Source organism: Lindgomyces ingoldianus, assembly GCF_010093535.1.
Source record: "Lindgomyces ingoldianus strain ATCC 200398 unplaced genomic scaffold BDR25scaffold_1, whole genome shotgun sequence".
NCBI classification, from domain to species: Eukaryota; Fungi; Ascomycota; class Dothideomycetes; order Pleosporales; family Lindgomycetaceae; genus Lindgomyces; species Lindgomyces ingoldianus.
The window spans coordinates 2,152,308-2,178,468 of NW_022985162.1; the positions used below are offsets into that span (position 1 = coordinate 2,152,308).

The following is a 26,161-nucleotide window of genomic DNA, read 5'->3' on the forward strand; positions in this document are numbered from 1 at the left end:
GAAATATTGTCTCGTGAGAGACCTACGAAGCGGGTGGGTGCCTGATACCCTGCGCTAGACAGAGAGAGAAATCGTGGAAGTAGGAAACGGCAAGTGCTCAACTGACCTAACATTTACACTTACTACTTCTACCTAGTGTGAGGTGAGAGAGATTCTAGACATGTGTGTCTGGTTAACGTCTAAACGTATGCTCATTCAGCATAAAAGCGTACGAAGCTTTGAGGTCCTTCTCTTTCTTCGCTTTCGTCTTCCTAATGGCTTGGTCAAGTGCTCGAGCCTAGCATGAACCATATACCATCCTATCGCTCAACCAGCTTCAATTTAACCATTAACGGCGGCTTATCCCACAGCGTGAAGACCTTCTGATCAAACCAGTCCCTCTCTCTATCCACAAGTTCAAGATCAAAATTCCAGAGAACTTTGGTAAGAATCAGGCGCATTTCAGCGTACGCGAGACTGAAACTTAAGTTAGCAATGCGTTCTCTGCGATTACTTCACCGTGTAGTTATTTTACTATCGGATCATCCATTTCAGCTTCTTGCCAAGATGTGTGTGGAGATGCTGAGGTAAGATACAATGTGGGGAAGAAGTGGGAAACAGTATGGCCGGAGAGAGCTTACTTTTTCCCTAAACAGTTCCTTGGTCCGAAGGAGAAAGGCTGCAGGACTGCTCGGTTGTCGTTTGCGTACCTCTGGGCGCCGAGATGGCGTTCAGGGATGAAGGCATCTGGGTCTGTGAAGTTGCGCGACGAGTGGTTGGCAGCGTGTTGGGAGACATAGACGGCCATCTAATCATCTCTGTTAGCTTCAGCTCATCACCATGGCCCTTCGGGGAGAAGGGAAGTACTTGCTCCTTCGGGTATGTAGTGTTCACTTATTCGATCTCCACCCCTGGGCACAACGCGCGGGAAACCCGTGGGAACTGGTGGATAGTATCGCAGACCTTCCGCCAGACACGCAATCATATAGTCCATCTTATTGACCTCTTCGATCGTAATATCACCGTACGACTTGAACTTGCTTCGGATGTCATGCACTAACTTAGCATAAACATCCGGATTTCGTAAAAGCAGGTATGTAGTGCCACTGAGCAGCGTCGCCGTGGTCTCGCTTCCCGCAATTAAGAACAAGACGGCGTTGGAGTCAATCTCTTGCCTACTGAGCGCCTTCTCAGCACTGGCTTGGTTCTTTTGGATGTACGACATGAAGTCTGGACAGTCAACTTCCTTCTCAAGACGATCAGTGACTTTTTGTTCGGAGAGTGCGAAAAACTCTTTGCGTTTTTGGATAGCGTCTGCGTTGGATGTGAACATGTTCCTAACACGGTCGTAGTAGTCGGTGATTGGATATTTCTTTCTAGTAGCCATGAGTCCGATGGCTTTCGCAGATGCAAATACCATGGTGACCCAGGGATGATAGCTATATCTCGTCAGTTGCTAAGATTTTCTTCGGTACAGAGGAAAAAATAGCCTACCCCTTATCCCGCAAACAATATAGCGGCTCTCCAAACGTAAGGTCGGCGATAACATCAAAGGTACTATAATTATACCATCTCATAATATCCACGGTCGGCTTGCTCTCTTGAATTGCCTCTTTTAACCTCAAAACCAAGAGATCAACAAAACCCTGGATTAACCCCTCTTGATCTCTTAACGCCTTATCCGAAAACGCATGGCTCAAGTTTCTCCTCATTCTGCTGTGGCTCGCCTCATCGCTAGCGATCAGTGAATAGGTGCCATTAATGGGCTGAGGAAACCAGTTGTGGTCTTTGAGATAGGCTTCCGTCTTGTGCTTACCGGTCCGGAATCCGTAGATATCTTGCCAGGCAGTCTCGCCTGAGATAAAAGAAACATCTGTTGGTGTCACACGCACAACATCGCCGTACTTTTCGTGGAGATCCCGTATCCAAGGCAGAACGTTCCCATTCCGGAGGCGGATTGTGTAGGGGATGCCTGAGGCGCGAGAAGAAAGGGATCCTGGAATGTGGGAGAGGGGGTGGAAATAGATATTGTAAATTGCGGTTCCTAGAGCGTATACCGCAACCTTTATCCTACGTTAGCCTAGAACGTAAGTTAAGGGAGGAAGGAGAATATACCGCAGTAGCGAATGCTCCAACTGAGAATGCTATGCCAGTTGGGCTGAAGAGATGGAAATCAGCGGGCAGGATACCCATCGAAGGTGCCATATTGTTGAAATACAGAGACAACCAGCCTAAAGGAAGTTGAAATTTGAGTAGTCTCACGCCTTAATAGCACGGATGGGCGTGTGCTTCCTATACACTTACGCCTGCCACCACTGTAAGAAGCTAAACGGCCCCTTGTTAAAACATTGAGAACTTACGAATCCATATTATACTTAATCCGACCAAGACCCTAAAACCTCAAGTCAGCACCATGTTAGAAAAAGGATGGTGTTTTCCTCCAATGCTGTCACTCTCTCTGCTTCAAGCCTTGGTCTGGGCCATACTGAGTTAGCGGCATAGCCTGTCGTGAGGAGAATCCGCCATGATCAGCGTGTCGACTTCAGCCTCTGACCTGTTTGCCGCTGAAGCATGCAGATCGGTACACTGTGCAACGCAAATGGAAACCTGGTGGCTCTGATTAATTGCAGCAGGGGAATGTCACCTTGTCGTATTAGGATGTTAAATGGAGCATAGTGGGCTAGTGGTGCTTACGACTGTGGACCGCGGGGTGGAACACACTATGATGCTTGATTTGCTTGTTCCAAGCTACATCAGCCTTTGAGAGGTTTCTACATTCTACCTCTTGACTCTTCAGTTGGAGTGCCACAATCTTTCAGCTAGATTTGGAGTGCGCCCCTTTTGTTTAAAAAGGACAACAATCATACGAGCAAAGGACGAGACACCCGCTCGACAGCTGGTAAGTCAGTGAAGCTTGATGCTGATGACACCCCTAGTGGTTCTAGCGATTAGTAGCTAGGCATAAATAAGGTCCATGTGGACCCTAGTGTGCCGTTATAAGTAACATTTGATCCAGAGAAGTTCGGGCCGACACCCAGACCGACAAACGAGAACACCTATCAGGCCGACCTGCATACTGGAACAACCCGGAAATAAGCATCTTGATCATCTAGAAGGCTGAAGTAAATGTGTGGCGAGGTTACGTTTGGGTTTCGCGACGAGACTCGCCAATGCTGATTCAGGGACGCTGACAGAGCCAGCACTTACCGAATCGAGGATGTACGGTATTCTTGCCTTTCTCGGACTTTCTTCTTTCCCTCCATTGCTGATGGCCGTTTATTACATGCCTAGACACACTTAACCACGTGTTCTTGGAGTATTATATAAAGATGGAGCCTTCCCCACGTACCATGTCAATTAATGCATTGTCTTCACTGAGCCGAGGCATGTAGCTCAATGAGGTACTATCTAACACGGAAGCATGGAAGCATTGCAAGGACGAGATGAGGAGAACTGGAGCATAAAGTCAGATTTCCTTTCCCCCAAGCAGTGATTACAACCGCTTATTTTATTCCCACATTGTCTCACACTGATAGACCATTGCAACAAGCAGCAATCTCCAGCCATGAAATCTTCCCGTTATATCCTACGAGCACAATGGTCGCGTGCTGATGCGGTGATACCAGAATCCATCAACACAAAGGCGTAGTCTTCTTCACATCCGAGGTTTCGAGCACCCCTCTTCGTCCTGTCACAGCATGCGCCACCTGCGCCATGGCCGCGTGCCTAATGCAGTGAACCAAGAAACTCCTGTCCATCCTATCCTCCAAGACACGTTCTCACAGGATTCGAGTATAGGGTCGCTACTTCGTTCGCGAGGATGTATATGACGAGGAGCGCGATGGCCTAGGTCAAAGTTAGCGCTCATATACTACGTCGAGGGCACTGACATACGTTTTCTTTCCGCCATCCTCATACGCCGCATTCCACGTCTTAACAAAAGCCCTGATCACGGCGCAGTCAGCTAACGCAACATTTCCTCTCCCTCCCTTCTCCTCCAGACACACTCACCTCTGCGTCCTATCCGCATAGTCCTCAGTCCGCACCTCTTTAACACCAACCTTCATCCCGTCTTTGGAAAACACGACGTTCTTCTTCTCCATCTTGCGCACGCCACGGTCGGCAAGTTGGTTGGACCAGAGGTAGATCTAGAGCGCGGCGCATAGCATCAGCCTGATATGCTCCCTCTAACTCGTAATGCTAGGGCTGATATGGTGAGGGGAAATACCTGATAGCCCACATACGCCGCCGCGCCTACAAACGAGAACAGAATAACCAGCGGAATCAGATTTCCTAGTGCGCCCATTTCGTCGGCTGATCGTGCGTGAACAGTGATTTTGCTTCTGCTCCCTAAGGGCTGAAAGCTCTCGCCTATGACGTCGGCTATCACTGCAGTAGTTATGTTATCTAGATTGGGTACTATGTAGCGAGAGGGCGCTTGTTGTCGCAGTCGTAATCCAGGAAGTGGTGAAGATCAGAGGGTAAGGAGGTAGGAGGATAGAAGAGGATAGTTCACACGCCTGTTGGGGACTATAAAGATAATCTCAGGGATAGCGTCTGTTTCGTACTGCTGTTAGGTTTGCCCGTTCCATGAAACAGTCCGATGAATAGCAGGGGCTTAAACGGGGGCTTGGCGTTCAGCCCATGGCCCGCTTTTCGTCAGCAGAAAGCGAGGACCCAACATGTAAATCAAAGTACCACCATTTGCAAGCCTACCAGGTGATATCACTATTCCAACGACACCTCCCTGACCTGCAACTTTCTCCAGCGCTTTATGGCGTCCATGGCTTCAATTTACGGTGAGTCTGCAGAGAGTGCTTGTACGATTAGTTAGAGAACCTTTCAAAGCGGGGCAGCAAATTCTGACTGTTACACACCACCGACGATGCCTTGGAAGTTGAGCAGCGACAAGGCTGAAAGATCGACGAAGAAAGAAGATAAAAAATAGTCTTTGCGCTCCCGATTTCGAAGTTGCAAGACTGGCACAACCCTCTCTCCAGGTATTTGACAAGATGGCCCTCGTGGCCCTTGCCACTGTTAGCCTAGACGGGAACTGTCCAGTTCATCCACTTCGGCTGTGGTTTGATCTCGAAAAGCTCTCAAACCTATAGTTCCCCCTCTAGAGTCACTGATGAGAACTCTAACCTCGATATGGATGTTAGATATCTTCGTAATTATGACTTTCAGTTTAAGAAAGCAGCAGGCATGAAAGCAGAGCTCGACTAGCTAAAGACGAGCATGAAAGCATACCTCTACTAGCAAGACGAACATAGAAGCAAACCTCTCCTAGCCGAAGGCGAAAATGGAAGCATAGCTCTACTAGCTGAGCGATATCGAGATGTCGCTGTCGAGCTCCTAGAAATGATTGATGAACTCAAGCCGAAATGGCAGACCGCTAAAAGTCGAAGTGGGTTAGCTTTCGCCGAGTCGCCGACCACTAAGGTCCATTCGAAAGAAGGAGGATATGAAGTTATTGTAAGGGAGGCTAGAGGCGTTTTGCGATTAGTTGATGATGTATCCCATTTCTAGGACAATGTGAGATATCCCGCAGTGGCGGATTTCAATTGGTACCGGCCAATGTTAGTTTCAACTATCTAAAATATAGTGACCCACAATTTCAAGCCCTTGGGATACTGGATCAAGTGCACACCGAGAATATCCAAAGCGAATTCAAATCCACGGGCCAGATAAGGGATATGGCCATGGCACCCCGTGGTATTGAGAGCGTTTTACCAAGTCTCGATACCGAAGTGGCTTTGAAGGACCTCCGGCAACGATTCCTCGAATTCCATTCCCAACTCGAATCGCTGTCGAAAAGTCACTTGATACTGAAATGCCTCCGCTTTCCGTCCATGGCTGTTCAGAATTCTGCCAGTACGGAAGCCCACGAATGAACTTTTGATTGGATGCTCTACCCACATGTGTCTACATCTAACCCGCGATATGCTAATATGTTCCCCTCACGGCTACAGAACGGCGAGGGCATATATTGGATTTCAGGAAAGCCAGGTCAGTCATGATCCAGTGTGATTATTTCCTAATGCTACATGGCATAAAATTCACTTTCAACGCCCACCACTCGACAGGCTCTGAGAAATTGATGTTGATGAAGTATCTAGAAGATTCAGATCAGGTAAACTGGGCGCTCCAGGAATGGACCAAACCGAGGTCTCTTCTATAAGCAAGCTTCTACTTCTGGAATCCAGGACCGAGATGCAGAAATCCTTACAAGGCCTCCTGCAGTTGCTTCTTTACACAATCCTAAACGCTCAGCCGGAACTGGTTCCAATCGTATCCCAGAGCGTTGGGGTAACTGGAAATCCTCTCTGGCGGCATCCTACCCTTGGATATTGACAGAGCTTCGCCAAACCTTTGCCACACTTAAAGAACAAAGTTGAATCCCTATCAGCTTCTATCTTCACGTCAGTGATCTTTGGGAGTACGGCAGTGGCTATTATGAAGTTATTGCAGTTCTTGTGCTTCTAGCTATGGCGCCATGGGCGAAACTTTGCGTTTCAAGCCGACTTTGTAATTGTTTTGAGTTCGCCTTTGGAAATTGCATATCATCCACTGCTTATCTCTTAATGAGAACCTCGAACACTGATTCCAGCTACCATTTAGACGATGCGATGTAGACACTTTCCATTCCAGGAAATTGCAATCTCACATGCGCCTAAATAGCCACAATAAAGATCATTTGGAGGTATCAAAAACTACGAAACACCTCAGCCACAACGACATAGTAGATTTCCTCCATCGAATCAGGTCCAAGAAAGGCTGTCATCCAAGGCGCCTCCCCATTTCGAGCCATATGTCAAAATCAACCGAGCTTTCTAGCAGAAGCCACATTGGATTCCAATTTCATCCATTGCAAAGCATACGTAACCGTGGTGGAATTTGTTAGTAAGGTTTCGGAACGGTCGGGAGATTCAAGGGACGATTATGCAATCAATGGTCACGTGGAGCTTCTGTGCGGGCATCATTCGCGACAAGAATTCAAATTAGACCCTTAACATGCTCATTGACAACACTAATTCTGCCCTTCCTCCAGTACGGTGCGGGCCCTGAGCGTGGCAAACTTCAGCCCTTTTTGTACATGGCCTTCAACGGTACCATCCGTTAGTACACCGGGCCGTATAATACTGCGGTACATCAAAATTTGTCCTGGTTAGTAAGTATAGAGGTTGTTGTCAGTACAGTAACTGTATGTAAGGCCATGTTACTAGCCGTTTACGGTAATCTGTATAGATTTTGGGTGGAGTAGAGGTGCCCGCGCGGCCGCAGGAGGCGCAGAGGGCGCAGGGGGCGCAGAGGTTGCAGAGGGGCTCAGAGGGGCCTTAGGGAAGCCAGAAATAGTGAAGATTATGCAAATCTCGCATTTTTTGTTAGCAGTTTGCTAAGAAACTCCACGACACTATAATCTATCCCCTTTATGCACATCATAGCGTTACTTTCTTAGTACATTATCCGCCAGCCTTGCCTTAGGCAGTTAATCTGCCACTAAAAAAGCGCCTTCTTACTATCCTGCCACGTTTTACACACAACAATTAGGGCTAGTTATAAAGCTACAAAAGAACTAGCTATGTAATAAGGTAGTAAGTAGCAAGTTAGCTAAGCTAGTAGTGTGCATTAACCAGTAAAAAATGCAGCTTAAGAAGAGGATTAATTTACTTCTGCTTCTACTACTCCTTCTTACTTAGGTAAGATACTCTCTAATAACCTGTAATTCTCTGTACAGTACAGTACGATCTATTAATTTACCTGTTACAAAGTACTGCTGGTTACCCTCCCTTATCTACTTAGTACAGTTAGTAGTCGCAAGCAGGTTAAACAGTACAGTACACCGTACAGTCTCAAAACTACTCCTTTACGTACGGATAACCGCGCTGGGTACGTCTATGTTTAGTGATCCAGGAATCTATGACATCTACGCTGCCTTACACAAAGAGTCAGAGTATTTTCAGTTGGAGAGAAATGGCCTGACAGAGGTTGCCTCTGCTAGTTCGAATCTAAGCCTACTATCGGGGCTGTGCTAACTAAGCATGAATTCTCAAAGGAATGAGACAGTGAATCGGCGTAGTGCACCGCGCTCACTCATATCCATGGTGGAGCTTATCTGAGAATACCTTGGCACAGAAACCAGAAGAAATACAAGGTTAGTTAAGAGCGTAACAATAAGCGATTAGGCTCTGACAGACGAATAGATCTTTACGAAAGTGCTGATATCTGGCGGAGAAATACCAGGCCAGATACCAACAAGAGGCCTCTTTTCTTGGATGATAGAGCCATCTATACATGTGTTAGAAAAAGATCTCGCTTTAATAGGTATTGAATGGTATCTTGACGTGAGATTGGGACTCGTGAAGTCTTGGAGCTCTCAAAGAGATTCCAAATCTGCCCCCTTGAGAGCAGCACAGGCTAATACGACAGGCGTATATTGGGTTCAAAGGCTCTAATATCCGGGCATCCTCAAACCCCCTGGAGACGCGGAATTGCCTGTCGAGGAACTGAAGACTGATAGAGACAACATACTCTACAGTGTACAGTATAATACCCGGTCTTGATTCAAGGGAACATGAGGCGCATCGCGAGGTCTTCACAAAGGAAGTAAAAGTTTGACTTCTGAAGCACTTCTTTCCCCAGGGCCCAAGAGTAGGACTATATAGCTCTTCGCTGGAGCCCTTCTCGTTCCCTAATATGATACGAATATTAATTGGAGTCCGAATTGAGGTCGTTTTCAGCACATTAGTGTTTAGTATTGTCTACAGAGTACATCAAGTCGACCTATCCCTTAGTCCTACAAAAGACTGCCGTCATCAAGTGCTAAGCCATCCATGTCTTCCAACATCGTACAGCCATCCAGTGTCTGCACATAATATATCCCCTATTACGAACCCCCTACCCATCAGCCCACCAATCCATCAATTATAAACTAAACTACCTAACTTACTAATACAATTCAGCTTCCAAAACATATTGCCGACATCGAGCAATACTTAGAGGGGAGATACACTTAGTGCATCACGGAAACATTGGGCCACAAGTAAGGACGTGTCTCCTCGCGAGCACAAGCACCTGCGCGCTGTTAAGGCCGAAAGTTTTCCCGATGTTGAACAGCCGACCTGAGAGCCAGTCTCGTTGTCGTTTGGGCACGGTTTCGGCGTTCGCGGCGACGTAGAGTGGCCATACCATGAAGTAGCCGCCAAGGGCTTCTGCTGCTGCGGTGGTTGTGAGTACGAGGGTGCGAATAAGACGGGAGGGACTTGCCAGCTTGATCTTGACCTAATTTCTTTGCCACTGGTTGCATATCATAAGACAGATGGAAAGGAACACAGGCACAAATCTCATCCACCATCTGCTGAACGAAGAAAACTGCGCTATTGTACGCGTCGTTTAAGGGCGAGTCGGCATCGAGCCCGAGATAGTTAATGCAGGCAATGATGACACTTTGGCAGAAGATACGACAGACACGGTAGTCATTGACAATTGACGCGATATGCACGTCTTCATAGACATGTTGCGGCCCCGACCATTGCTCAGCTGTTGAGAGATCCTCGGGCATGTCGTAGACCATTGCTACCGTCGTGTATTGCCAGTCGGGGGGTAAGGTGTTGGACCATTGTTGTAGATTTGCGTCTACCATTTGAGCAAATTCGAGGATAGCGAGGGCTTCAGATCTCTGTGCATTGTTGTGTGGGGCAGTTGTTAGAGCGGTTGCTCGGGCTCGGATGTTCGGCAAGTCTATGCATATAAGTGTGAGTCGGTTCGCTGCATTTTCTTCATTGTTCTCGGTCCCTACCCAGCCGTGCTGGCCAGGGAAGGTATCGATAGGTTTGGAGCGTTGAACACAGCTTGTAATCTGCGGATATCAGCACTACTCAGAAAAACGTGTATGAGGGTGGGTAGTGTACCATCATAGTCCGTACAGCCCGGAAAACAGCGTGGGACATTGGATTCTTGAACTGCTCCGCACCTCTCAATTTCGTCAAAGCCACAGCGCCGTCGACATGGTTCGCCCAAGCCGTAATCGTATCGTTTGTCGACATTATAGTCTGTCACTGTTAGTAAGGGAATTAATAAGCAGACATAAAGGAACCAAACTACTTGTGATCTTGCAGAAGTAACCCAAGTACTTACTTCATACAAGGAAAACAGTAGTATAGCAAGCACAGTCTCATCCGACTTCGACACCGCAGGATCTTTGAGATCATCGTTGAGCTGCCGCAACGCTTTGCCATAGGCCGTAGCTGCCTCACGCAGGAGATCTTGTCTGCCAGGGTAGTTGCCGCAAGCGGCGAGGGCAACGGCACTCGTGGCTTGGTGCAATGCAGAAGACGGTCGGGCTTGATTGTACAGTGGGACGAGGAGCTCGAGAAAGCCTCGCATGCTCTCCGCTTGTTGCGGTAGCGAGACGAAGTTGCGGAAGAAGAACGGTACGGCCTCGACTTCCGGAGACGTTGTGATGGTTGGTGGTACTCCATGTTCAAGGCTCCACATGAATGCTTGGAATGTAGCTTGGTCGGGAGGGACTTGGTATGGAGGGATTACCACTAACTGCCCTTGGCTTGCGTCTGGCGGAGTTCGGGACCGTGAGCTCTCTGCAAATGAGGGAGGGCTTGCACCGGGGCTGATCTCGAAGGTCGAGCTTGGAGAGACTCTAAGAATTCGTTAGCATCATTGGCCCTGAAGTAAGATCAATTATGTATGCAGCATATATATCTCCTAAGCTGCAGGTACGATATGCAGGTAGTGGCTCGGGGTAGCACGGAGGTCCTACGGATCTATCCTACCCGTCAAAGCCGGTGCATGGGATCATCTCATCGCTTAAAGAAGCTTATCCCAACGATGCACACTCTGATATCCCATGCTAATAAGCACTCCACACGCCGAGATTGTGGGAAATTCGGGCAGTGGAAGCGGGGAGCCAGGGGCAAACTCACGATGAAGGAGAACCTTGCGAGCCACCAACGCTCTTAGACCCTGAACCCGATGTCTTCCTTTTGCGTTCCATGGCCTTATTCTCATCGCGAAATACTAAATCAAACTCATCCGGGTAGCCGGGACAGGTACGGCCTGACTTCTGACATTGCCCACAGATCGGACGTTTCTCATCACACTAAACAGGGAATCAGTGAACTGGCCCAAGCATGACCAACGCAAGGTGTATATAAGGTTGTGTGGGGCAGGCAGTTGGAAGGAGCTTGTCACTTCCAATCGGGTGGGAGAGGTTGGGACATACTTTGATCCTGCGATTCTTACACATCTGGCAGCCACGGCTAGGCTTGCCGGTGTAAACCATGTTGAATTGAAGAAACGGCACCACCAAACACTTCTATATTCAACTAGAGAAAAGAAAAATTTGTCGTTCTGGAGATTCGACTAGACCTTTGCAGCCTGAAAACGAAGGATGGAATATATACTGTTGCTGCTGTCTTTTACAAGACGACTTGACCACTATCAAATACCAGCCCACACTCCGCCTCTAGAGCATACGTCTATCATAAAGCCTACGTTACCACTCAGACGTCTGTCTTCCTTCGTCAGCCTCTTCTGCCAGTTTCGAAATGAAGGAACGGACCCGAGCTTGTTACGCGACCCGAACGTACCGTGAATGGCGCGGCGTCTGGGCGATATTCGTCCAGCAGTGCGAGGTGCAGTGTGATTCGGTGTTTTGCTCAGGTACAATAAGCAGAGCACTGCCTCAGGGGCCTATGAGAAGTGACAGAGAGATACGAACAGAACGAAAACCATGCATTTTCGGACGGGGTGGCGGGAACTTCGGATCGGAGACGACTGTCAACGGGGCCCGGAGGGTCGATGTTGACCGACCAGATGAAGAAGACCATCGAAGCCGCTCGCGACCATGACCATATATGGTTACGCTCAACCACATTGTGGCGCAGTCTCATCAGATAGCACCTTGACGCGAGAAGTGGCATCGTGGGGGACAGGGAATAAAACTGTTGCCTGAAAACTTGACGCCGTATACCTGAGGCCCTGACGCAATCACGTACGCAATTCTGCACTCTATCTCACGAACAGCCGTTTACAATGCACGCTTATTTGTTTCGCCAAAAGAAGCATGCGACATTTAAGCCTTTTGCAGACCTTGGCTGATCCTTCACAAACAAGGTTACCACGTGCACTACCTTCAGCTTTCCACTTTAAATAGGATGGAGGATTCATGAGGCGGATTCTGGCCTTCTCAAGGCACACTTCACCTGCCAAGACTCCACTGGCGTTGTCTATATGCTATCAAAGCCACCCAGTTTCTTACAGTGCTTGATGCCTACGTCTACTGTTGTACACGCCTCGCGGTCCATTACGGCCGAAGAATCGAAATCTACCAAGTGATTGACAAGGACATCTCAGCTTGCAGAACCATTGCTCAAACAATCTCACCATATCATGCTTCAGCGCCTCCTTTTTCGGTGATGCCGCTCTGTACTGCGTCTTGTCACCTTATGTGGAATATGACTGGGTAATTTAGGAGAGAAACTTTCATCTCGTTGACCCTCTCGTTGACCCTCTCGTTGATTCCAGCAAGAGTTTTAATCGGTCGACTCCAACCCTGACTATGCACCATGCTAAGTGGCAACATGCTGTACATCCTCTTCGGGAGCGCCGTCATGGCTGGCTTCCAGCTCCATCTCATCCGGTCCAGCTTCCTCGCGCGCACCGCCTTCCTCACACTCATGGATCGTCTTTTTCCACCCTAGCGGCTCCGACGAGTCTTTGACGTACTCGATCGTTGGGAAGTAGTGCTCATTCTTCTTCATCGTGGCAACCCAAGGTACGTTGTCAAAGGTCATGACTTTGAGGCGGAAGTATTCGTTATCAGCAATCTTCTTCGCTTCCTTCAAGAAAGCATCCAGGTTCGGCGTTGGCACATTATTAACGTGCGTGAGGAAGTTGGTTGGTGATAATCCATACTTTTAGGTCATTAGTTTATTAAAAGCAAAAGGGAGGGGCCCTTCTTTTGGGGATTTAGGGGGTTGACTAACCATGTATGAAGGGGACCCACGAGCTCGCGACGAAATATAGACATCAGAATGGATCTTGCTGATCTGTTGGCGTACGGCTTGATGTGGCCTGTGGAGCGTGGCACCACAGAAGCTAACAACACGATCTGTTTCGAGGTCTTCAGTGGGGACGGTAGGGACTTTCAGCGTCATTTCCCGGCGTTTCCTCACGACTACAGCATCAAGGAAGTCGTTATTGTACATCAAATCGAGATCAGGCGCGTGGGTAATGAGTTTGCCGTTCAGGGTCAAAAGGACATCGCCTTCCTGCAATCCATCCTCATGACCGGAATCGACTTTGCGCACCATGAAGAGCTGATGGCGTTCCGGATCCTCTTGCTCGGTCTTCTCCATCCATTCCTCAGAAACGCCCATGACGCGGGCCTGGCTCATCTGAACAGTTTGGAACTCAACATTCAAGATTCGGAGTTTTGGTGTCCTTCCGCTCTGGATTTCCTTTAGTACGGGTAGAATCATTGGGGTGGCCAATCCAAGATGGTATTCGACATCCTTTCCGCTATGTGAGGTCCGCTCGCCAAGATATGACAGCCAGAGGGCCTGGACCGTCCCATCCTCTGCAACCAGCACACCGCAGGCGCTATGGGAGGCTTGGTTTGTGTCCACTGTGATGGCATCAAAGTTCGTTGCTCGATATCGGGGTGTGACTGCGCTTGCGGGTATCGCGACAGTAGTGATATCTGTAACCACAGTTTTTGCAACCACGGGTCGGAAATTCTGGTTGAGGCCGAAGAAGATAGTCTCCTCGCCCTTCTTGATGAATTCGGAAGAGAATTTGGGAGTCTTCACTGGCGCGTTAACAAGCGATGTGTCGTATTTCACGACCGCATAGTTCTGCAGAGGGTGCATGAACACAATTTTTGCGTCAACGAAGATGGAGTCGGCAATGATCAAGGATATGTCACAGAGGTCGTATGGAATGAGGGCTCTGGAGACAAGTATCAACCCTTGTTCGGCATCTACGACCAGACCATAGCCTTGCTTGTTCGCCTTGGGGAAGCCATCAAGCTTGACTGGCATCTGAACGTGTACCCGAACGAAACTGCGAACGATGTCAACAGCTTCTGGGTAACTTGAGCTCTCCAGTCGAATGAACTTTGCCCTTCGTGGGATTGGTGGTACTTCAGGGATTGGATGAGCAATAGTGCTAAAATCCCAAAGGCCTGTTGTGTCGTTGCGTTTCGCGAGCCTCATCTTTGGGTGCCAGTGGCGATCAATGGCGGTTATGCTTGTATTGGCAGTGTGCAGGTCGCGAAGGTGTTTGTAGACCACAACAACTCGCTTCCTATCAGGAATGCCCCTCAAAACTTCGATGAAGGCATCAAGGTTTGGCGTTGGTTTGTTGTCGACTTCTTGGACTAACCACCCTGAAGCATATCCATCAGCGAATCGAAACGAGCCAGCAGCTTCGCAGACATAGACGCCTGCATCCTTTAACGAGATAGCGTATAAGCGGGCCTGCTGGTAGGAAAGGTCGTGAAACGAGGCACCGGCAACCGACACGAACCGGTCAGGGGTGATATCATGCAAGTTGGAAACATCCAGCTCAATGTTGATGTTCTCGCCCGCGCGTTGGATCATCATCGATACTTTATTGCCAACACTGTCATCAAGTATTGAATCTAGGCGGACGAACTGAGTGATGAGTTCGCCATTGACCTGGACTAAGAGGTCGCCTTCTTCGATTTTGCTCGATGCAGGACCCTGTGGGAGGACTACTTCGGCGACTAACATGCCCGTTTCCTTGGGAAACTTGGTCCGAATGGCCTTTTCCGTGTCAGGTGAGAGACCAAGTCTCCGACACTCATCAAAAGGCTTCAGTATCCATTGAGTCTGAATTGTTCCTCGAGACACATGTTTTCCATTCCGAATCAACTCTAAGGCTCGGAAAGGACGGTCTAGTGGCAGGAAGTAATCGGTGGCGGCTCCGTCTGCCCGTCCACCAGCCTGCAGCGCCACGGCATAGCCGTCCTGATTGACCACAGGACTGCCCGAACTACCTCCGCTTGCAGCTGCTGCAGCCTGGATGTAATTTGTGTTGAAATCTGAGTAACCTTCGCCGTACTCGGGTGCGTTTCTGTCTAGTCTACTAATGACTCCAGAGAGAATGCTCAGCTTTTCCCCAGCGTCGTTTCCAACCACCCGAATCTCCACCCCAACCTTAGCCAGATCTGGGCGGAGCAGAAGGGGAGTAACGGGCATGTACTTTATAGCTTTGGGGTCGAAACGGAGGATGCCGAAATCGTGCACAGGATCGCGGTAGACTGGGTAAACGTCGCACTGTGATACGAAGTTAGTTGGAAATGTTGTACGAAGGGCTCAGCTGGGGTACCTCTTCATGATTGTCGAAAATGCAATAGCCGATGAACGGGCCCGCCCCAACGACGTGCTATCTCCAGTCAGCATATGCTATGCGCATTGAATATACAGCATGCTATCACGCAGCGTGGAACACGAGCAGGGCAGAGTCAATCTGTTTAACCTCTTGCTATAATCAGGAAGAGCGTCAAAGGATGGAAATTCTAGTCCTGAATTGCGCGCCCCGCCCCCGTGGCATGTTCTAGTTAGGTGACAAGATACAGTTGCACCACATACCCTATTTGTAAGAATATAGCCCTTCTCCGCATCCACGACAAACCCGGTGGCTTCGCTTGAAACAGCCGAATCCGTGTCGAAGGAGCAAGTTTGGCAGAAGTGGATCGAAACAACGCTCTTAACGACCTTCTCTATAGTCTTCTGCCACTCCGCCGTGTCCTGGAGTGCGGCGGCGATGTGGGCTGATGGTAGGTCTTCGATGCTGGAGTCAAGGCTGTGGGACGAGGGGTCCTCTATGGGCTGCAGCTCGGGGCTGGCGACGTAGGTGCCATTGCGGCCATGGCCGTCATTCTCAGGCTTCATCTGCTTCATCGGGCGTTCGTTGGAGGGGGTGGGGGGTTGCTTGCGCTTAGTACGGGCATCGCCATTTTGGTCCATCGGGGCCGGGGTATTTGAAGGAGAGAAGGCGCGCCGACTGGTGGTGAAGGATCTTAGTCGATGGAAGCGAGGGCGGCTCAGTAGAGAGAATTGGGGGAATGATATTGGAGGTGACGGAGGCCGGCGTGAAAGCTGTCTCAGGGAAGGTGTGGTGGTGCAAATGGTGAAGGTGGTCGCAAAACTTCGTCGGCAGAAGGCGCCAAGCACATGGACCATTCAGAGACCGGCACACAGCCCCAGGTCGACTACCGGGCTGCAGGCGATGTTGACAGGCTCGCAGCTGCGCGATCGGGGACGGGTAAAAATGGCGGTGCGATGTCCTGTTTCTCCTCAATGCAAAAAAGTCGTTGCGGTCAGGGACCGGCAGGCATCAAGGGTTGGTGACCGAGCAGCGGGACCTGACAAGCACAAGCGATGCGCGAACCGCTGCCACACCTTGTGGCCACTTCACCAACCGCACTGAACCCCACGACGTCGTACACACCCTGAAATTTCTTCATTTGTGTCAGTCAAACCCTCTAAACTTGGTACGATGATATCATCGCGGGAAAGCAGCCTCATACCAAACCTTGGCAACCCAGCCTGGTGAGACTCAGGGCGAAGTACTGGCACCTGCAAAGGGACGTCCCCAGTTCATTGACTGGGGATATATATTGCATTTATCGCCAAGGCAGTTTCATGTCCAGGTAGGTGAATGCTAAGGCACATTTTGTTCACCACATTTCACTCCTTCCATACATCACGTGTCAATCACATCATTCCAGTAGTTGGAGCTGTGGATTCCGTTGTGTTGGCCCCGGACTTATCCCATCGAAGGAGGCCTCCGATTGATGCCTGCCATTCATAACCCTATGGCCTTGGAAAGAAGAAGGAAGTGAAAGCATAGCTCGGACGTCGCTAGAGCATTTCTAGACCTACGCGACGGGGCAAAGATAATGACTCCAACCATTGCAAAGACAAACTTCTCCATCCATCTGTTGAGGAAATGTGCCCTCAACTCTAAGAGCAGCATTGCTAGTAGGCTTGGTCCTCTCAAAGCTACGTGTAGAGCACTCCATCCTTTTGATCCGCCTCGGCCTCGATCTCTGGCTCACCGTCAGTCGCATCATATCCTTCACTAGCCTCCTCGACAACCTTCGTCTTGCGTCCACGCTTCTTCGGTGAGCACTCCCCGTCTCCCTCGGCTTTCGTCTTGCGCTTACGCGGAGTAGACTTGGCCGTCTTTGGTGTACCGTCTGCGTCCCCCCTCTTCTTGGGAGTGGTCTTCGCAGCATCGTCGTCACCGGTGTTTGTAGATTGGCCGGACTTGATCTCGGCGATCTCATTTTTCATGCTATCCTTCAGGCGGGCGACCATGATATGGCAAGCGGCCGCAGTGCGTCCGGGTGGAATTGGCGTGTCACGCCAGTTACCCTTATTTTCTAACAACACCAGGACAACGGCCAGCTGTGCAAGTGTCAGTAAGTCTTTTTCAAGATCTGCAGCGAGGTGTATTCATTCACCTTCTCTTTCTCAGTCCAACCAGTCTTCTTTTCATCAGCCATGGCTTTCCGAGCTATGTGACTGTCAGTGAAGTGTCTTGCGAAGCGAGATGTGGATGCTTAACTCACTTGTTCAGCTTAGCGATGGGATACTGCACTTGAGACAGGGGTTGTTGGCAACAGATGTTGATTCGAGCAAAGCCTGCTGATGTATTACGGCTGACGAAGATGATAGACTGAAGACAGGGTTGCAGTGAGTTGGTGGTGAGGAGATCAAAGAGGAGAGCTCGAATACAAACTGACGGAGTATGAGAGTAAGTGCGTTCTTTCACCACGATATCGTATGACTCAACTCATACTTTCACTATCGAGATCCTTTTTGGTAGGAAGAGCGACTTCTTGTTGGCCACCTACAACCGCCAACCGTCCCCCCAGCAACCACGAATTCGTCTTCGCTCGCGCCCTCAAGACAGAATCTTTCTAAGAGTCTATCCTTGAAGCGAAGACTCAGAGCTGTCCGCCACTGTACTTACCATTCTAGCCACTCCATACCTACCCAGCCAGCTAGGCTACTCCACCTCTAGTATCGTCCAACCTGTTACTGGATCGTACCGCTTGATCATAGAGTTCTCGGGGGACGCCGGTGAGAGGGTCTCGAGTTGTACGACTTCCTTTTCCCAGCTTAAGTGATGCATATTGCTTGTTGTCAAAGAAAATTCGAATCCTAACATCGAATAGACCCTGTTGCCCTTCCGCAAATGATCGAGGCGAAGCCAAACTTAATGACCATACCGGCTGAGTTGCGATTGCAAATTCTTCGATGCCTTCTCCACGTCATATTCTACATCCTACTCTTCCCATCAGATAGTGGTACCCTCTCTCGCATCGAACGTATCAGCCAAAGGAAACCTCTATACCCCTCGATCCTCTTAGCTTGCAAGCAGCTCCATGATGAAGGTACTTTGATTCTTTACGGCGAGAACATTTTCATGCTCACCGTCAAGTACATCCCTTCTGTCCAGCGCAGACTGCCAACATACTGGCCATATATCCGCATTGCCTTCATCTCTCTTCCAGAACTCAGTATGTCGGTGCTCAAACTTCCGCCTAGAATCCGCATTCTTAAGCTCTACCTGAACTACGGTCAGTCAAAGCTAGCGAGGCGGTGCTCAAATTCGGCTTCGGAGCAGGCTACGCAGGTTCTAGACAAGATTCGAGAGCTGAAGGATGGGGGTCTGAAGAAGATTGTGTTTGACGAGGAATACTTCAATATGGGGAAGATGAAGGATGCGATGCTGGAGGCGCTTGAAATTTAAATGCTTCCGCTGGAGGATTCGTCTTAGTGTTGGTTTGATTGGGCCAACGCTGGATTTCAGGGCGTTGCTGTGGGCTCCAATGGAATTATACCTAACTAGCATGGCTTGTCTTAAGTTATCAATCCTATCAATGTTACACCACCGCCAACTACACACCCTGCAATCCTTGTTGGATTATTCATTCTCCCGCAGCATACGCCATTCCCACCTTGTTATCTCACGGATTCAGTATACCCTGCAGCCTACAAGACAGATGGACCCCCTTCTTAGGCTGCTTACATGGCGAATATTCTGTTCGTCCAAAGTTTCGATTTCTCTCTTTTGCTTCCTAATTCGGGATCTCCCCCCACCCGCCAGCCCCCTCCTCCCCACACAATGCCAAGGCAATATTGGCGTTGCGGAAATCTTCCTCCACACGGCAAGCAAAGCTTTTATCTAGTACAGAATAGATTTTTAGGTTCTTAAAAAGAGAGTACATGCTGGGGAGGACTTCTTCAGCCTATCGGTTGAGAACGGAAGGCAAGCAGGCCAATAGTAGATCTAGATAAGTCAGACTGTCCTCCCCGATCCCTTTCCACCCTCTTCCCTCCCTTCAACACCAACACAAAGGCTCCTAATTTCTGAAATGTTCGTTCACTCATATTTCTATGCGCAGAATCACTTTAGACATACCTAAATTACTGATCAAATTTATACGAGCTGCGCTGCATGACTTATCAACCCTTGGCCCACGTAAGCAGGCCTGGTGAAAAAGAGGGCGCGCACGGACTCATGCACACACAGCCCTATATGATCCTTTCTTCAACGCCATGCCTTTTGATCTGATTATGAGGGCTGAGGATGATGGAGGCTTTTCCAGGCGATTATGAGCTCAGTGCCTTTTTCAACGACCTTCCCCATGAGGATCTAGGTTCGAGCTTTCCCGATTGGAATGCAACTTTTGCTCTAGATAACGACCCATTCAGCGCTGCAAATGGGTTTTGGCAGCCTGAGGAGACTACAGATGCGAGCTTGACGCTGTGAGTCCAGTTCCTAACGCATGAGCCCGCTGCGTTTACCACTGCCACGGGCCTTAGCCTATCTGAAGCCGCTATTCCACATTTAGCTCTCATAATGCCTTATTTGGGCATATCGGATGAATTCACTAACAATTTAGACCCCTAAGTAGTACAGTTGGAGACTCTTACCCAGTTTTTACTGATCCAGGTGCGCTCTTGGGTTTTCATGCCAACAATGTCTCGATTGCCAATTCAGAAATCCCCCCGATGGACCCGTTTTGGCCAGAATTTTCCAACCTATCTTCCGCGCGGGGGTCATATGAGTCGTTGCTCCCAATTAACCCTCAGTTTTCCGAGTCCTCCCCCTTGGTCCCTCTCCCCTCCTCTGAGATAGCCCCAAACGCCCAAAGCCCCCTCAACGAAGATGGAGAGGGCAGCGAAAATGGAAGAAAAAAGCGACGACGAATTCCACCAGACGCTAGAAGAGTGCTAGAAGAGTGCTTTGAGCGTCACCGGGAAGACCCCTACGTTCCGCAAGACGAAGCAAAGAACTTGGCCGCACGGACAGGCCTCTCGTTGAAACAAGTGAGGACATTCTTTGCTAATGCGAGGGCAAGAAAGCTACCACCTCCTTCTTCCCACAATGTAAGCCATGGACAATTGCTCGTCCCTCGAAATCATGGGTCCAAGGAGGACTTGCCGACCAACACAAAGCAAAAGAGAAGAACATCTCAGACATCATCAGGTGGAACACACAGTATGGACATCCCAGGATCCACGACTGGCAGCTCGCAGAAGGACCCTATGGAGCGATTCTTGTCTAGCTCTCCAGAAGACGAGGGAATCTCAGAGGATGCCGTGCAACGTGCAGCAGAGTCACTCAGCCCAACAAACTCATCATCTCCAAGCTTACGGAGACACCCAGGGGTTGCGGACACAATGTCAGTGTCGGACGCTACGTTCAGCAGCAGCTCTAGATCTAGCTCTTCACAAGCTAGCATCGACTCTACCAACAGCCGAGGACCTCGTCGTGGCCGAAAAAGACAAAGAGAGCACTCGATGAAGGATATCACAAACATTCTTCGTGAACCTTCCGACCCATACAAGATATATCAATGCACATTTTGCACGTCGGATTTCTCGCAGAAGTATGACTGGCGAAGGCATGAAGAGTCCGTACACTTCCCCCAGAAGGAATGGGTGTGCATCCCCGATGGGCCAACATACGATCTTGCCGAAGGCGGAATACGATGTGCATTTTGCGACGAGAATGAACCCAGCAACGATCACTTCGACCTCCATAACTGCGCTGCTTGTATCTCCGCTCCTCGCTTCCAGCAGACTTTTACCCGAAAAGACAAGTTACAACAACATCTTGTCCAAGTGCATCGACTCGCCCAGTTTTCGAAAACGACACAATCATGGCATCGACCTATCGAACGCAAAATTACATTAGCTTGCGGTCTCTGCGGATCCGTTCTTGCAGACTGGCAGACCAGAGCAGACCATATAGCTTCACACTTCAGTGATGGTGTCGGAATGGATTTGTGGCTCTCGGATCCAGGAGGGATCATGCCCTACGCTCTTGTCGATGAGAATATCAAGCAACGATATGAGATAAAGGCAATAGAAGAAGGGAAATTTCCGTGCGAACAATGTGTCGAACGTTTCGATCAACTCTGCCATTTCGTATTCCATGTCCGACAAACGCACAAGATCTATTCCGAGCAGCATAGGGCCATCCTACATGATTCCACATCTCCATTGTACTGGCCCTTATCAAATCGCAACGGATTATTGGACCAAAGCAAGCGGAACTTTGGCTTGAAGCTCTTCCAGCAGAGGAACCCTGGTGTTGTGCCGCGACCCCGTGAGCCAACACCTACTGGCTTTCGTTCCCAGAGATTGAGAGGTGTGGGAACGGGCAGTATGAGCGCTTCCACATCCCAGGGAGCCCCTGAACCTCATTCGTCTTCGTCCTTCGGAACTTCCCATAATATTCTGAGAATGTCAAGCCAAAGCCTATCACCAAACCCTCATTCGAATTGGTCGACTGGCCCGAAAATGTATCCAGGTAACATCCCACGACAGGCATGGGATATGTCCGTAGAACAACGCAAGAGGGTTCAAAGGGGCAGAACTCACCTCGTTAATGACTCCGATCAGCCCGAGCAGATTCCACCCGATCAGCAGCCTCCGACAACCCAAGGTTTGTCCCAATCGGAATTCAACGCTTTAAACGGCCTCTCACTTTCCCGTGCCATATTCCCACTTCGAAATCGTCCCTCTCGTCTATCCGCCACCCGTTCTTCTCTGGGCACGGTGCCAAATAGTGTTGGTCTCGACAGCCTTTCCCTACAAAGCCCCACAGAGGCCCCCCCACGCTCAAACTTACAACAAGATTCTCTCCTGAACGAAGGCTTAAGAATACCAAATGCGTTTATGACAGGGACTCGAAACTATCCTGGAAACCTGGATTTATCATCTTTGTCCACCTCTACCACTACTATAGCGGCAATTACAACCGCAAGTTCGGTACAAGGACATTTACAAGAAGTTCTAGCGGCTGCGACACTAGGCCAGAACCCAAACGTTATGCATTTCACAAGCGACAGCGGTGTGAACGGGGAATTAGAGTCTGCCTGGGATCAATGGGGTTCGCTTTAGCGGGATACTGTTACAGCATGTTCCTACATACCATGGAACATAACTACGGCGGACTTGACCCATAAATCCCCTCGCTAGAACAAAGGGAGTTATTGAGATGACGCTGAAATCTGTTGCAAACCACATCAGATTAGATCCTTGGTATGCTCCGTTGTATGTGACAACATGCAGTAAAGCCAACCTTTCTGGCCATCAAGTTTTATCGGCCGCTAGAGTTAGAGAAGATGTCACCCGGGTCTTAAATGTCTTAGATCATTGTATATCCTTTGTAGTTGGCAGCGAACAACTAAAAGACAATTAGTGGAAACGGCCAAATGGAAGAGGCGGCATTTTCTTCGGTTTAGGGGAATCCAATGTATCGGGAGAGAGAACGTTCAAGGGTTATTCGGCCCGTTGGATTCCTATCAGCCTTCTGTCCGTGAGTTTACAAAACGTGAATTAAATAATGAGGTGAGATTGACCGATGCTTCACCGACGCTAGAGTTTGACGGAGGTTTGCATGCGACTTCCGCTACAACTGTGCTTGTGCTATCGTTAAGTGAAAGAGAAGGCATACCAAGGTACCCAAGAGCAGAATTCATCGATCAAGAATGCTATTGAGGACATATATACACACACATATATACATACAGTAGTGGCAGCATGTTCCACCCACAATATATTAATACAAACATGCACAATGCGAACCCAAGAATACACATAATAACGTCCAATTTGTAAGGGGCCCTCAGATGCTGAATTTTCCACCTTACCCCTTCAGACCTTCAGACCCTCACATCATCATAGCATGCAAATCAAAAACCTCGTTCCTCCAACCCCCCTCATCCCACTCATCGACTCTCTCCCCCGCCCTCTTTGCCTCGTCCTCCCAAAGCTTAACCACACTACCAGGCGCATACTTCCCTCTAAAAACGCCCTTCCCAGGCTCTGCAACCCCGACTCTCGTAAGCACATCCGGATCCTCCGCCGGTGTCAACCTCGTTAGCACCGCCTTTAGAAACGTTCGCAGGTCATCTGGATCCGCGATCCTAGTTGCCCGCAAGCGTTCTCTGGCGAAGATTAGTTCGCGGTTTGCAGCGTGGATAGTGTCTGCGATTGCGGTTGCGAGTTGCTTTTCCATGACCTTACGGATGAGCGGGCGCAGGAAGGGCTTGAGGAGCCAGCCGATGATGGAGAATTTAGACTTGCGGAGGGTGTAGGTTAGTTTGTGGATGTGAACCCTGACGGCGCGGAGGGAGAGGATTTGTTCCTTGCGCTCTTTGGCGATATCGACGTCCAGGTGGATGTCGATGCCGCGTTCGTCGAGGTGGAATGATGCGATGCCTTCGTCAGCTAGACGGAGGAGGCCAGAGTGCGCGCGGAGTAGGAAGCCTATTTCGTCGGCTCGCAGGGATAATCCGTCGATTTTTAGAGTTACGAGAGAGGTTATTTTAGACGTGGTGCGAAAGCGGGCTTTGCGGATTTCGAAATTGTTGTATGTCTCGGCGCGGAAACGGAAGGGGAGGAAGGATGTGTGGTTGATAGTTTTTCCGGGCTCGATGATAAGATTTTCGAGCAGGAGGTCGACTTCTGGAGTTGAGACTTCGAGGCGAGGGATGGGGATGTATTGAATAGCCTGGATTAAGAGCGGGACGAAGACGTTGATTGCGTCACTTACGAGCTCGTTGTTCGTATAACTGTGTCTTGGTGAGAGAATGTTGACGATGCGTATAGAAGTCTTTATCAAATTTGCGACATCCTGATCTCGAGTCACTGATTCGAATGTCCTCTGCGCCTGCTCAAAGAGCTTGTCCACGTCTTCGCGCAGGGAGGAGTCGGTGCCAATTCCACGTGACTTCTTCCTAAGCTCCTGGAACTTTTCATCAGCATGGTCGAGAAAGCTGGGATCTGTCAGTAGTTTCTGGAGTGAGTTTCCGATTTCGTTCATCAAGCTTTCGAATTCTGGATCTTTTTTGGAGTGATCCATCACCTTGTGGAAGCACTCTTCAAGTTTCTTCCATTCTTCTCTTTCTCCGAACGAACTCAGCAGAGTCCAGAAGTTCTTCACTGCTCGGTCCATTGCTGGATTGGAGTCTACGTCTTTCTGCGCGGCACCCATTGTGTCTTCTACGACGCGGGAATACGTCATGGCATACCGTTGGAGCAGAAGCGAAAGTGTGGAGACGGAGTCGGAGTAGTCCTTCTTCTTCTTCAAATTTGTGACGGCCTGCTTTAATCGATATAGCAACGAGCCCCCCTCTTCACCTGCAAGCTTGTCTACCAGACTATTTTCTGCCTCCTGCGCAACCTTTGCTGCACCCGAGCCAACAACCTTGGCGACCTCAATGACATCGCCATTCAGATTATCTGCGCTTGGAGGAGGACCCGAATCTGCACCTGGTTCTTTAAGTGTCTTCTGCTCGGCACTTGAAGGCTCGATTGATTTTCCAGCTTCCTCGGCAACTTCGGACAGTGTGAAGGCCGTGTCTTTGAACACTTCTCGGCCAATGACGTTGAGGTCGGAGAGGAATATGCGGAAGTCGGAATTGGTCAATAGCAGCGAACCCACTGTCTGCAAACTTCTGTAGGCTACGATATATCAGCGGGCTTGCATAAATAGTAAAGAAAAGACTATCAACACGTACCAGCTACTGCATCAGCCTTGGACTTCGCCCTGGACGCACGCTGGGCAATATCGTCCACATCTACGGATATCTTCGACTTGGACAAGTACCAGACGAAGTCCTGGATCTGGTCACTATTGTTCTTATGTTGTAACAGGCTGATAAATTCGTGAAGCCACTGCTTGGTGTATTTTACAAGCAGCCGGCCCGAGTCGCTCAGGTCTGGATTATCAGGATTGAGCATGTCGGCGGATAGTAGGCTCCGCAAATTGACAATCGCTTGCTCGTTGGATGGCATGAATCCCTTGGAAAGAGCCCGGAACATCTGATACGAGTGCAGCTTCTGATGAAGCCGTCTCTGCATTGTAGTATCATCTTGATACTGAGGGAGCAGCGGGCGCTGGTCGTCGGCATGCGACTTACGCAGTCCGAAGCAAGAAGACATGTTGCCAGAGAGATAGAGAGAGTAGTGGTGAGAGAGGAGATATGGGGTTAAAGGCGCGGCCTACATAATCTAATTGTGTTCTCCGCACACGTCAAGCCCATGCTCAAAGTGACGAGCGGTGGATGTCAAGCGCCGACGTCATTGATGCAGCTAGGTCAATAGTTTCTCCCCTCCGTCCCCTCCACAGTCACGTGATTCTCCAACAAAACACCAAGACGACCAAGACTGCACCTCGAGGCCCTCAACGCTTCGGTGACTATTGTTGCGAGAGGACAAATGGCCTGTCGCCACCAGCAACTCCTTACGTGATCCCAATGCCGCCCAAAACTTTCACTTTCACCGCTTGCCGCCTGAGTCCAATGAGTCGCGTGCCTCGCATTGCAAAGTTTCAGGCACAAACGGCCAGAGCGCTCCCCCATCGCCCACGCGGCGCCAGGCAATAATGGAAGCTCTCGAAGCTTTCCCCGCATCCGTCACGTCGGAGTCCTATCGATAGCCTTCTCCAGCAGGGTCCGGCGCGATCCGCTTTCATCCTTTAGCTGCAGACAGCACAGCATGGGTTCTTGCGGAGAACGGACTATCACTTCGCTTTCTCATCACTTGCTGCAATGAGACATACAGTAGTACATTTCCCCTTCAGCCGCGAGTGCTTCCGCAAA

The 26,161-nt window shown here is 49.6% G+C and overlaps 9 protein-coding genes across 9 annotated transcripts; 3 read left to right on the plus strand and 6 right to left on the minus strand.

Moving 5' to 3' along the window:
* Positions 1–299: 299 nt before the first annotated feature.
* On the minus strand, positions 300–2,184 carry BDR25DRAFT_330633 (cytochrome P450 monooxygenase-like protein; the record flags this gene model as incomplete). The annotated part of the gene is made up of 5 exons (XM_033692549.1): positions 300–456; positions 621–732; positions 847–1,418; positions 1,474–2,042; positions 2,095–2,184. The coding sequence occupies 5 exons, from the start codon at positions 2,182–2,184 to the stop codon at positions 300–302; spliced, it is 1,500 nt and encodes a 499-aa protein (XP_033554893.1).
* A 1,234-nt stretch (positions 2,185–3,418) lies between these two features.
* Positions 3,419–4,545, minus strand: BDR25DRAFT_299773 (uncharacterized protein). Its single transcript, XM_033689228.1, has 4 exons — positions 4,208–4,545; positions 3,991–4,127; positions 3,874–3,924; positions 3,419–3,825 (listed from the first exon to the last, which is right to left on the minus strand). The coding sequence occupies exons 1-4, from the start codon at positions 4,283–4,285 to the stop codon at positions 3,783–3,785; spliced, it is 309 nt and encodes a 102-aa protein (XP_033554894.1). The 5' UTR covers positions 4,286–4,545; the 3' UTR covers positions 3,419–3,782.
* A 78-nt stretch (positions 4,546–4,623) lies between these two features.
* On the plus strand, positions 4,624–7,379 carry BDR25DRAFT_348337 (uncharacterized protein; the record flags this gene model as incomplete). Its single annotated transcript, XM_033694399.1, has 14 exons — positions 4,624–4,778; positions 4,814–4,875; positions 4,951–5,000; positions 5,041–5,165; positions 5,256–5,493; positions 5,520–5,853; positions 5,952–6,147; positions 6,186–6,282; positions 6,337–6,401; positions 6,428–6,610; positions 6,661–6,869; positions 6,907–6,949; positions 7,031–7,146; positions 7,228–7,379. The coding sequence occupies 14 exons, from the start codon at positions 4,624–4,626 to the stop codon at positions 7,377–7,379; spliced, it is 2,025 nt and encodes a 674-aa protein (XP_033554895.1).
* Positions 7,380–8,729: 1,350 nt separating this feature from the next.
* Positions 8,730–11,768, minus strand: BDR25DRAFT_250586 (uncharacterized protein). The gene is given in 7 exon segments (XM_033686075.1): positions 8,730–9,197; positions 9,217–9,838; positions 9,891–10,031; positions 10,117–10,636; positions 10,920–11,095; positions 11,219–11,506; positions 11,586–11,768. The coding sequence occupies 6 exon segments, from the start codon at positions 11,276–11,278 to the stop codon at positions 9,001–9,003; spliced, it is 1,716 nt and encodes a 571-aa protein (XP_033554896.1). The 5' UTR covers positions 11,279–11,506; positions 11,586–11,768; the 3' UTR covers positions 8,730–9,000.
* A 798-nt stretch (positions 11,769–12,566) lies between these two features.
* Positions 12,567–15,992, minus strand: BDR25DRAFT_206159 (trypsin-like serine protease; the record flags this gene model as incomplete). Its single annotated transcript, XM_033684480.1, has 4 exons — positions 12,567–12,911; positions 12,984–15,299; positions 15,352–15,408; positions 15,615–15,992. 4 exons carry the CDS (start codon positions 15,990–15,992, stop codon positions 12,567–12,569), a joined length of 3,096 nt encoding a protein of 1,031 aa, XP_033554897.1.
* A 1,038-nt stretch (positions 15,993–17,030) lies between these two features.
* On the minus strand, positions 17,031–17,408 carry BDR25DRAFT_205744 (uncharacterized protein; the record flags this gene model as incomplete). Its single annotated transcript, XM_033684464.1, has 1 exon — positions 17,031–17,408. A coding segment is annotated over one exon (378 nt), but the record flags the coding sequence as incomplete, so codon positions are not given.
* A 456-nt stretch (positions 17,409–17,864) lies between these two features.
* BDR25DRAFT_7285 (uncharacterized protein) lies at positions 17,865–18,926 on the plus strand. Its single transcript, XM_033698963.1, has 2 exons — positions 17,865–18,134; positions 18,212–18,926. Exon 2 carries the CDS (start codon positions 18,232–18,234, stop codon positions 18,787–18,789), a length of 558 nt encoding a protein of 185 aa, XP_033554899.1. The 5' UTR covers positions 17,865–18,134; positions 18,212–18,231; the 3' UTR covers positions 18,790–18,926.
* Positions 18,927–20,054: 1,128 nt separating this feature from the next.
* On the plus strand, positions 20,055–21,407 carry BDR25DRAFT_365080 (uncharacterized protein; the record flags this gene model as incomplete). The annotated part of the gene is made up of 2 exons (XM_033696871.1): positions 20,055–20,432; positions 20,523–21,407. Coding segments are annotated over 2 exons (1,263 nt in total), but the record flags the coding sequence as incomplete, so codon positions are not given.
* A 1,628-nt stretch (positions 21,408–23,035) lies between these two features.
* Positions 23,036–25,598, minus strand: BDR25DRAFT_338738 (uncharacterized protein). The gene is made up of 2 exons (XM_033693299.1): positions 25,079–25,598; positions 23,036–25,022 (listed from the first exon to the last, which is right to left on the minus strand). Exons 1-2 carry the CDS (start codon positions 25,500–25,502, stop codon positions 23,227–23,229), a joined length of 2,220 nt encoding a protein of 739 aa, XP_033554901.1. The 5' UTR covers positions 25,503–25,598; the 3' UTR covers positions 23,036–23,226.
* Between the last annotated feature and the right edge of the window lie 563 nt (positions 25,599–26,161).